The 10,939-nt window shown below is 42.4% G+C and overlaps 1 protein-coding gene across 1 annotated transcript in view; it reads right to left on the bottom strand.

Annotated features, from left to right (window-relative positions):
- Window positions 1-4,297: 4,297 nt before the first annotated feature.
- The window catches only part of LOC124788170 (troponin C, isoallergen Bla g 6.0101-like), a 70,946-nt gene continuing 64,304 nt past the window's right edge, over window positions 4,298-10,939 (bottom strand). The window contains exon 6 of the mRNA XM_047255324.1: window positions 4,298-4,493. Coding sequence (XP_047111280.1) covers window positions 4,465-4,493 — 29 coding nt within the window. The 3' untranslated portion in view covers window positions 4,298-4,464. The remainder of the gene's footprint in view (window positions 4,494-10,939) is intronic.

The following is a 10,939-nucleotide window of genomic DNA, read 5'->3' as shown; positions in this document are numbered from 1 at the left end:
CTCATGCGAGTGCGTATTAGATATTGAGAATTTATGCATCCGCAGTGGGAATTCGCGACTTATAACCATGCCTGCCCTCTTGAACAATAATTTTTACTTATTCAGATTCACTTAATTCTTAATTAATGCACTTAAAAAGTTGACATTGGAGTCATTTTACGTAGAAAAATATAGGTAGCAAAAGTATCAAAACAGATCTCAGAATTATTCAGTAGTTTGGTCACAATTGGCACTGAAAGTCATACAGGCTACAGATTTCAAGTCTTAATATCTATTTAAGTAATATGCTTTAGGTTAATTTAAACACTTTGCTGGAATCAGTGAAATTTAGGCTTTCTTTTGGATGCAGTCTTATAGCTGAATTCGATCTATTAGCTCACTCGAATTCTACTTAATATGTATTGCACAATATACGTCATTGTTCATAACTTTTAATAGAATGCATTTCCGATAGAACTAATTGGCTCATTACTTTCAGAATACACATTAGAATGTACTGAAATAATAGATTTTACTAGGGAAATTTTATTTAAACTATTGCTGAATTCTGTGCAATGACGCTGAAGGCCACAGAATCTCTAGTCGGAATCTGAGCAGTGAAAATAAAAAAAATAAAAGTTCATTGCTTAACTAAGTTACTGAAGGAGTGTAAAACCAAAACAGGGTAGCAGTGGGCAACCCTGCATCGTTACAAGTAGAAGTAGATCAAACTACCGGATAGGAGCAATATTTATACAGCAACTGTCTCGCATGTGTTGACATTGCGAGGCGACAATGACTTCACTTGGCCTGCTTTTCTACACTGATGAGGTTTACGGACACTTTGGCTGTAGTTGAAAGGTGTCTTAACTTCGCTTTTTAGAAACAGATCTGGATGCATACTGCATTGACAATGCTTTGAACAATCGTTCTTATGTCTGACTTATAACTTGTTACTTCACTCAGCATGGTCAACACAGTTATGGCCTCCTTCTCTCTCTCTCTGCTGTCATTCTGTTGTATTGTCACTTTGGACAACCAGGTCTTATAATGTGCAGCAATTAACTTTGTCTTGTGGCCACATTGCATGTAATAACAGTAATCCTGCCTTATTAGCGTTCCACCTAGCCTTTGTGCAGTAACCTGATTTACTTCTAAAATTCTACTTCACTCCCACACATATTATTTCGGCGTGCTTTGCTTTAAAATTCTACTCCACTCCAAAGCGTATTATTTCGGGGCGCTTCATCTTGGAAGAAAGAATATGATCTTTTCATAAAATGCTATTCGAGGAGTTAAGAGACAAATATTTCAGAGAGATTGCAGCACTATCCTAATGCTTCCAACATATAACTCGGGCATGGACCCTGAGGACAGAATAAGGGAAATTAGGGTTCACAAGGGGCCATACTGGCAGGTGCTTTTCCTTCGCTCAGTTTACGAGTGGGACAGGAATATGACTTACCAACCGTGCTTCGAAATTCTCTCTGCCATGCACTATACAATATTTTCGGATTATTTATGTAGATCTACAGGGTGGTCCATTGACTGTGACCGGTCCAAATATCTCACGACATAAGCATCAAACGAAAAAACTACAAAGAACAATACTCGTCTAGCTTCAAGGGGGAAACCAGATGGCGCTATGGTTGGCCCGCTAGATGGCGCTGCCATAGGTCAAACGAATATCAACTGCATTTTTTTTAAAATAGGAACCCCCATTTCTATTACATATTAGTGTAGTACGTAAAGAAATAAGAATGTTTGAGTTGGACCACTTTTTTCGCTTTGTGATAGATGGCGCTGTAATAGTCACGAACGTATAAGTACATGGTATCACGTAACATTCCGCCAGTGCGGACAGTATTTGCTTCGTGATACATTACCTGCTTTAAAATAGACCGTTTACCAATTCCGGAAAAGATCGACATTGTGTTGACGTATAGCTATTGTGATCAAAATGCCCAACGGGCGTGTGCTATGTATGCTGCTCGGTATCCTGGACGACATCATCCAAGTGTCCGGACCGTTCGCCGTATAGTTACGTTATTTAAGGATACAGGAAGTGTTCAGCCACATGTGAAACGTCAACCACGACGTGCAACAAATGATGGTGCCCGAGTAGGTATTTTAGCTGCTGTCACGGCTAATCCTCACATCAGTAGCAGACAAATTCCGCGAGAATCGGGAATCTCAAAGACGTCGGTGTTGAGAATGCTACATCAACATCGATTGCACCCGTACCAGATTTCTACGCACCAGGAATTGCATGGCGACGACTTTGAACGTCGTGAACAGTTCTGCCACTGGGTACAAGAGAAATTACGGGACGATGACAGATTTTTTGCACGCGTTCTATTTAGCGACGAAGCGTCATTCACGAACAGCGGTAACGTAAACCGGTATAATAAGCGCTACTGGGCAACGGAAAATCCACGATGGCTGCGACAAGTGGATCATCAGCGACCTTGGCGGGTTAATGTATGGTGCGCCATTATGGGCGGAAGGATAATTGGCCCCCATTTTATCGATGGCAATCTAAATGGTGCAAGGTATGCTGATTTCCTACGTAATGTTCTACCGATGTTACTACAAGATGTTTCACTGCATGAGAGAATGGCGATGTACTTCCAACATGATGGATGTCCGGTTCAAATGGTTCAAATGGCTCTGAGCACTATGGGACTTAACTTCTGAGGTCATCAGTCCCCTAGAACTTAAAACTATTTAAACCTAACTAATCTAAGGACATCACACACATCCATGCCCGAGGTAGGATTTGAACCTGTGACCGTAGCGGTCGCGCGGTTCCAGACTGTAGCGCCTAGAACCGCTCGGTCACCCCGGCCGGCCTGGATGTCCGGCACATAGCTCGCGTGCGGTTGAAGCGGTATTGAATAGCATATTTCATGACAGGTGGATTGGTCGTCGAAGCACCATACCATGGCCCGAAAGCTCAACGGATCTGACGTCCCCGGATTTCTTTCCGTTGGGAAAGTTGAAGGATATTTGCTATCGTGATCCATCGACAACGCCTGACAACATTTGTCAGCGCATTGTCAACGCATGTGCGAACATTACGGAAGACGAAATACTCGCTGTTGAGAGGAATGTCGTTACACGTATTGCCAAATGCATTGAGGTTGACGGACATCATTTTGAGCATTTATTGCATAAATGTGGTATTTACAGGTAATCACGCTGTAACAGCATGCGTACTCAGAAATGATAAGTTCACAAAGGTACATGTATCACATTGGAACAACCGAAATAAAATGTTCAAACGTACCTACGTTCTGTATTTTAATTTAAAGAACCTGCCTGTTACCAACTGTTCGTCTAAAATTGTGAGCCATATGTTTGTGCCTATTACAGCGCCATCTATCACAAAGCGAAAAAAGTGGTCCAACTAAAACATTTCTTTACGTACTACACGAATATGTAATAAAAAATGTGGGCACCCATTTAAAAAAAAAACGCTGTTGATACCCGTTTGACCTATGGCAGCGCCATCTAGCGGGTCAACCATAGCGCCATCTGGTTTCTCCCTTCAAGCTAGACAAGTTTCGTTCTTTGTAGTTTTTTCGTTTGACGCTTATTTCGTTTGATATTTGGACCGGTCATGATCAATGGACCACCATGTAGATGTATAGTAGAAGCAGGTGTAGATGCGCGCTAGATGTAAAGTGCACATGTGGATGTAGGTCTAGCTGTAGATGTACATATTTGTGCAGATGTAAGTGCTTGCTGGTTCAGATAATCTGAACAGACAGCTTCTACATGATGGACCATAGTCCTTCTTGATTGCAACATCATGTGTCATACTCCACTCTTCTCTGGATCCCACATTAGCTTGACTCACCATCCAAAGCACTTCTCTAGGATTTGGTGGTTGACAGCTTTCACGTCCGAGTCGTCCACCTACAATTATTTATTGTTTGTCGGCTCGCATACGCAAGGCGTGGATCAGTCCTCCTCAGGATATGTGTCACAGCTGTACTTGGCTCCTGCATCAATATATAGACACATGGGAGCATCACACAATTTTGTATTTCCAAAGTCAGAGATCGTGTTCAGTTCTAAGTTCCTAGTCACTTTCACAGTGGAGTGTACCTACTATGGTACAGGTCATTTCCGACACGCGTATTCTTTAATTCTGTTGCATTTGTCACACAGTTGGGAAAAAAATGATAAAATAGGATTGTAGTCGGTTCGGAAACATTAACAATACAGTGTATTTGACGGTTAGAAGAAGTAAAACAAGAATTTGTATAAGAAAATGCTTATTTTCATAACTGTGTTACACAGTGAAGTCACCAGCACAAGAATAGACACTATATGGTTCTGCTGATCAACAAAGTAAAAAAATAATTAAATATCTCGTGTTTCCTGGTAGTAGGATGTACTGCAGTGCTTCATACAGTTGTAACCGTAGACCCTGGAACAAGACGACCACAGACGCCGCCCGGAATGTGTTTCGTGTAATTACTCTCCCGTCATCACCTCCATAAACTCTGCAACCATACAGAAAAAAAAAATCATAAAAATATGTTCCACAAAAGTGAGCCTAACTCTCACGAGTAGAGAATGACAAATTCACAATGTTAAAGAAAATACACACGAATGCACACATACACATTTTTATTTTTGTGTGGGAAATGGGCATATTTGTCATGGAAAAAAAAAATTAAAATAGCTGGTACATTCCGGTTCCGCCGGAAGTCTTCTGGAGGTTTCCTTGGTTGTAAGGTATATGCTGAAGCTGGTAATTCCCTGCCGACTACTCCTAACTGGGAGCCAAATAGCGCCATTTCTAGCTCTTGGGGATTTGTCTGAAAAGACTCAGCCCATCCTGCTGTCATGAGAAGGAAATGAAACATGGTAACACCATCAGAAAGCGGAATAGAATGCGCCACACGATTTACATGGGCAGATCTCAATGGACTGTCCTGAAGTTTGGACAGGACAGCTGAATCACAAACATAATACGTGCAATGAGATGGTATTCAGACTATGTCGCGTATTTCCCATGGTCAGTGATTGGCTGCTTCAGCCGCGCGTGTTACGTTTATAAACCTTTGATAGAGTAAATAGCTTGCGTATCAATAAAATTCGGATGCTTCTATTAAAGCGAAACGTTCACTTTAAACCTTGCTGTCGACAAGACATTCAATGTTACAGTAACCAGCAACTAATTAGTACGCTTTCAGCTTTTTCTCTACACTCACAGCAAGAATACCACTTTCCCAGTAAGCACGAAATATCATCTGCAACAAATGCCAAAGCTCGAGCGAAGAACAAATACCAGAAAAAGCGCCGTTATAGTCTTTTATAGTTCTTCTGAACGGTACAACATGTAGGGGATTAATTTTTCGGGTTAGTGTAGTTGAGATCTGCAATCAACCGCTGTCAAATAATGACCATTCCTTCATTCTTGGTTGTGGTTTTTACTGGTGTTCGAGTTTTGATCACGCTGATTGTCGAGTTGGTGCCCAGTCTACAACTCAGATATCCATCACGTCACGAGTTAAAATAAGGAAGTATGCAGGAAGTTTTGTTAATAATAGCCACACATTATTTCTTCTTCAAATGTTCAAATGTGTGTGAAATCTTATGGGACTTAACTGCTAAGGTCATCAGTCCCTAAGCTTACACACTACTTAACCTAAATTATCCTAAGGACAAACACACACACCCATGCCCGAGGGAGGACTCGAACCTCCGCCGGTACCAGCCGCATGGTCTATGACTGCAGCGCCTATGACCTCTCGGCTAATCACGCGCGGCATTTCTTCTTCTTAGCTGATATTTTACAAGTAAGATAACACTCGAGACGAATAAACATACGAAATCGTTTATAATTACCGACTCATCATAAGGCATACAATTAATGACAAGGGATAATCACGCACAGAAGTCATATTATAAATGTCTCCAGTGCATCAAGTCCGTCGGAATGCACAATGGACACGAATGAATGCAGGTGATCAAACAAGATGCTTACGTACGTGTCATCTGTCAGAGTCGTATCTAGACGTATCTAGACATATCACTCCCAACTGCACACGCCCCACACCATTACAGAGCCTCCACTAGCTTTAACAGTCCACTACTGACATGCAGGCTTCATGGATTCATGAGGTTGTCTCCATACACGTCCAACCACACCACAAAATTTGAAACGAATCTCGACCGGCCAGGCAACATGTTTCCAGTCATAAACAGTCCAATATCGGTGTTGACGGGGACGGGCGAGGCGTAAAGCTTTGTGTCGTGCAGTCATCAAGGGTACACGAGTGGGCCTTCGGCTCCGAAAGCCCATATCGATAATGTTTCGTTCAACGCTTTGCACGCTGACGTTTGTTGATGCCCCACCATTTAAATCTAAAGCAATTTGCGGAAGGGTGGCACTTCTATCATGTTGAACGCTTCTCTTCAGTCGTCGTTGGTCCCGTTCTTGCAGGATCTCTTTCCGGCCGCAGCGATGTCGGAGATCTGATGTTTTACCGGATTACTTATATTCACGGTACACTAGTGAAATGGTCGTACGAGAAAATTCCCAATTCATTGCTGCCTCGGAGATGCTGTGGCTCATCGGTCGCGCACCGACTATAACACCACTTTCAAATCCACTTAAATCTTTGATAACCTGCCACAGTAGCGGCAGTAACCGATCTAACAACTGCAGCAGACACTTGTTGTCTTATGTAGGCGTTGCCGACCGCAGCGCCGTATTCCACCTGTTTACATATCTCTGCCTATACCAGTTTCTTTAGCGCTTGAGTGTATAACGGGACTAGTTCGATTCGTAATTTTACATACGTCTGTATGAATCATTTTGCTGGTCTCTGGATGGAAGATAAATGACGCATGACAGGTTCTTCCTACTACGTCTATGTTCACATTGAAGGGAAATGTTTTAACTAGCAGGAAATATTGTCAGTGAGACAAGCGCGAAGTAACTAAATGCGATCGTGACGATATTTTCATTTAAACAGCTCAGGGCGAGGTTCTGTTTACTAATGTGGCACTCGCCGCAGTTGAGTACGCCTAGAGCACGAAATGGTTCAATTGGCTCTAAGCACTATGGAACTTAACATCTGATGTCATCAGTGCCCTAGACTTAGAACTACTTAAACGTAAGTAACGTAAGGACATGACACACATCCACGCCCGAGGCAGGATTCGAAACTGCGACGTAGCAGCAGCGCGGTTCCGGATAGAAGCGCCTAGAACTGCTCGGCGATAACAGCCGGCTTAGAGCACCAATGATCACATTAAAATCGCATGAATTGCGAAAGGAAAAAAGTTTATATTTTCATGAACAAACACTTACACTACTGACCATTAAAATTGCTACATTAAGAAAAAATACAGATGATAAACGGGTATTCATTGGACAAAAATGTTATACTAGAACTGATACGTCATTACATTTTCACGCAATTTGGGTACTTAGATCCTGAGAAATCAGTACCCAGAACAACTACCTCTGGCCGTAATAACGGCCTTGATACGCCTAGGCATTGAGTCAAACAGAGCTTGGATGGCGCGTACAGGTACAGATCCCCATGCAACTTCAACACGATACCACAGTTCATCAAGAGTAGTGACTGGCGTACTGTGACGAGCCAGTTCCTCGGCCACCATTGACCAGACGTTTTCAATTGGTGAGAGATCTGGAGAATGTGCTGGCCAGTGCAGCAGTCGAACATTTTCTCTATCCAGAAAGGTCCGTACAGGACCTGCAACATGCGGTCGTGCATTATCCTTCTGAAATCTAGGGTTTCGCAGGGAGAACTGGTACTCACTGCCAAGTTGTGGACAGCGAGGCTGAAAAGGAACGGAAGGTAGCTGACACACCCTGCGTTTATCGCTAGTACCAAACACTGTAAGGTTCGCACAACTGATGTGTTCTGGTGTAGGTTCTCTTACTTCCCAGCGGAACTTTCAAAACAAACTGATTCATCCATCCAGTCACTCAAGAAAAGTTCCAGGATGGGAAGTGGATGAGAAAGATATCTTTGTATAATAAGTAAACACATTCTGCCGTTCATCCTTCCCCCAGAGGTCCCTCGTAAGAGAGTAAGGTTGAATGTGGCTCACGCATTAATACCATGCTTCGAGACGACGAGCGACAAATCTTATGAAACGAAACTAACAGTACCGTTTCAGTAGATTTCAGGATAGCTTTTAACAGTGATGACCGGAATACTCGCTTTGAAATACTAAAGAGAACAGTGACAAAATACAGGGAGCGAAAAGTTACCTACGAGTTGAGTAGAAACCGGATTGCGATTTTATAGTCGAAAGATATGAAAGGGAAGCAGTAGTCGAGAATGGAGTAAGGGTTGTAGCTTCTCCCAATGTTATTCAATCTGTATATTGTGCAAACTGTGAAGGACGTCATGTAACTTTTTTGAAAAGGGAATTGCAGTTCAAGAAGAAGGAATAAAAGAAACTCTGATAACACTGTAATTATGTTAGAGACGTCAAATAATCTGGAAGAGTAGTCGAGTGGAATGAATAATGTCTTGAAAAGCAATTATAACATAATCATCCTCAAATATGAAACTGGCTTAACGCAATGCAGTCAAATTCATTCATAAATGCTTTTCTTGCTGTTCATCTGAAAAGACCGCCCATCGCCACTGAGTGGGTGTGCAGTATCCTCATTGGCGTGCAAATTCCAGCCTGCGAACAGCAGTCGTCATTGGCATAGGAGCCAGGCACCTGGTGCAGGGGCCCATACGCAGTGGCGTTCGCCGAGCGGTCGTACACTTTATACTGTTGGCAGCCACTCGGTTCGTCTGGCGGTCAGTTGCTCAACAGCTGCACCTCTGCACATCTCCGCAGCTGCCATTCACCCCTGTGCACCACAGTTACCTCGGCGCCGTTTTTGTATGTTGTTGTTGTTGTTGTGGTCTTCAGTCCTGAGACTGGTTTGATGCAGCTCTCCATGCTACTCTATCCTGTGCAAGCTTTTTCATCTCCCAGTACCTACTGCAACTTACATCCTTCTGAATCTGCTTAGTGTATTCATCTCTTGGTCTCCCTCTACGATTTTTACCCTCCACGCTGCCCTCCAATACTGAATTGGTGATCCCTTGATGCCTCAGAACATGTCCTACCAACCGATCCCTTCTTCTGGTCAAGTTGTGCCACAAACTTCTCTTCTCCCCAATCCTATTCAATACTTCCTCATTAGTTATGTGATCTACCCATCTAATCTTCAGCATTCTTCTGTAGCACCACATTTCGAAAGCTTCTATTCTCTTCTTGTCCAAACTATTTATCGTCCATGTTTCACTTCCATACATGGCTACACTCCATACGAATACTTTCAGAAATGACTTCCTGACACTTAAATCAATACTGGATGTTAACAAATTTCTCTTCTTCAGAAACGCTTTCCTTGCCATTGCCAGCCTACATTTTATATCCTCTCTACTTCGACCATCATCAGTTATTTTGCTCCCCAAATAGCAAAACTCCTTTACTACTTTAAGTGCCTCATTTCCTAATCTAATTCCCTCAGCATCACCCGACTTAATTAGACTACATTCCATTATCCTTGTTTTGCTTTTGTTGATGTTCATCTTATATCCTCCTTTCAAGATACTTTCCATTCCATTCAACTGCTCTTCCAAGTCCTTTGCTGTCTCTGACAGAATTACAATGTCATCGGCGAACCTCAAAGTTTTTATTTCTTCTCCATGAATTTTAATACCTACTCCGAATTTTTCTTTTGTTTCCTTTACTGCTTGCTCAATATACAGATTGAACAACATCGGGGAGAGGCTACAACCCTGTCTTACTCCCTTCCCAACCACTGCTTCCCTTTCATGTCCCTCGACTCTTATAACTGCCATCTGGTTTCTGTACAAATTGTAAATAGCCTTTCGCTCCCTGTATTTTACCCCTGCCACCTTCAGAATTTGAAAGAGAGTATTCCAGTCAACATTGTCAAAAGCTTTCTCTAAGTCTACAAATGCTAGAAACGTAGGTTTGCCTTTCCTTAATCTTTCTTCTAAGATAAGTCGTAAGGTCAGTATTGCCTCACGTGTTCCAGTGTTTCTACGGAATCCAAACTGATCTTCCCCGAGGTTGGCTTCTACTAGTTTTTCCATTCGTCTGTATAGAATTCGTGTTAGTATTTTGAAGCTGTGACTTATTAAGCTGATAGTTCGGTAATTTTCACATCTGTCAACACCTGCTTTCTTTGGGATTGGAATTATTATAATCTTCTTGAAGTCTGAGGGTATTTCGCCTGTTTCATACATCTTGCTCACCAGATGGTAGAGTTTTGTCAGGACTGGCTCTCCCACGGCCGTCAGTAGTTCCAATGGAATATTGTCTACTCCGGGGGCCTTGTTTCGACTTAGGTCTTTCAGTGCTGTGTCAAACTCTTCACGCAGTATCATATCTCCCATTTCATCTTCATCTACATCCTCTTCCATTTCCATAATATTGTCCTCAAGTACATCGCCCTTGTATAGACCCTCTATATACTCCTTCCACCTTTCTGCTTTCCCTTCTTTGCTTAGAACTGGGTTTCCATCTGAGCTCTTGATATTCATACAAGTCGTTCTCTTATCTCCAAAGGTCTCTTCAATTTTCCTGTAGGCGGTATCTATCTTACCCCTAGTGAGATAGGCCTCTACATCCTTACATTTGTCCTCTAGCCATCCCTGCTTAGCCATTTTGCACTTCCTGTCGATCTCATTTTTGAGACGTTTGTATTCCTTTTTGCCTGTTTCACTTGCTGCATTTTTATATTTTCTCCTTTCATCAATTAAATTCAATATTTCTTCTGTTACCCAAGGATTTCTACTAGCCCTCGTCTTTTTACCTACTTGATCCTCTGCTGCCTTCACTACTTCATCCCTCAAAGCTACCCATTCTTCTTCTACTGTATTTATTTCCCCCATTCCTGTCATTTGCGCCCTTATGCTCTCCC

This window comes from Schistocerca piceifrons, chromosome 3 (genome assembly GCF_021461385.2).
Source record: "Schistocerca piceifrons isolate TAMUIC-IGC-003096 chromosome 3, iqSchPice1.1, whole genome shotgun sequence".
NCBI classification, from domain to species: Eukaryota; Metazoa; Arthropoda; class Insecta; order Orthoptera; family Acrididae; genus Schistocerca; species Schistocerca piceifrons.
This window is presented reverse-complemented; position numbering and strand designations above follow the sequence as displayed.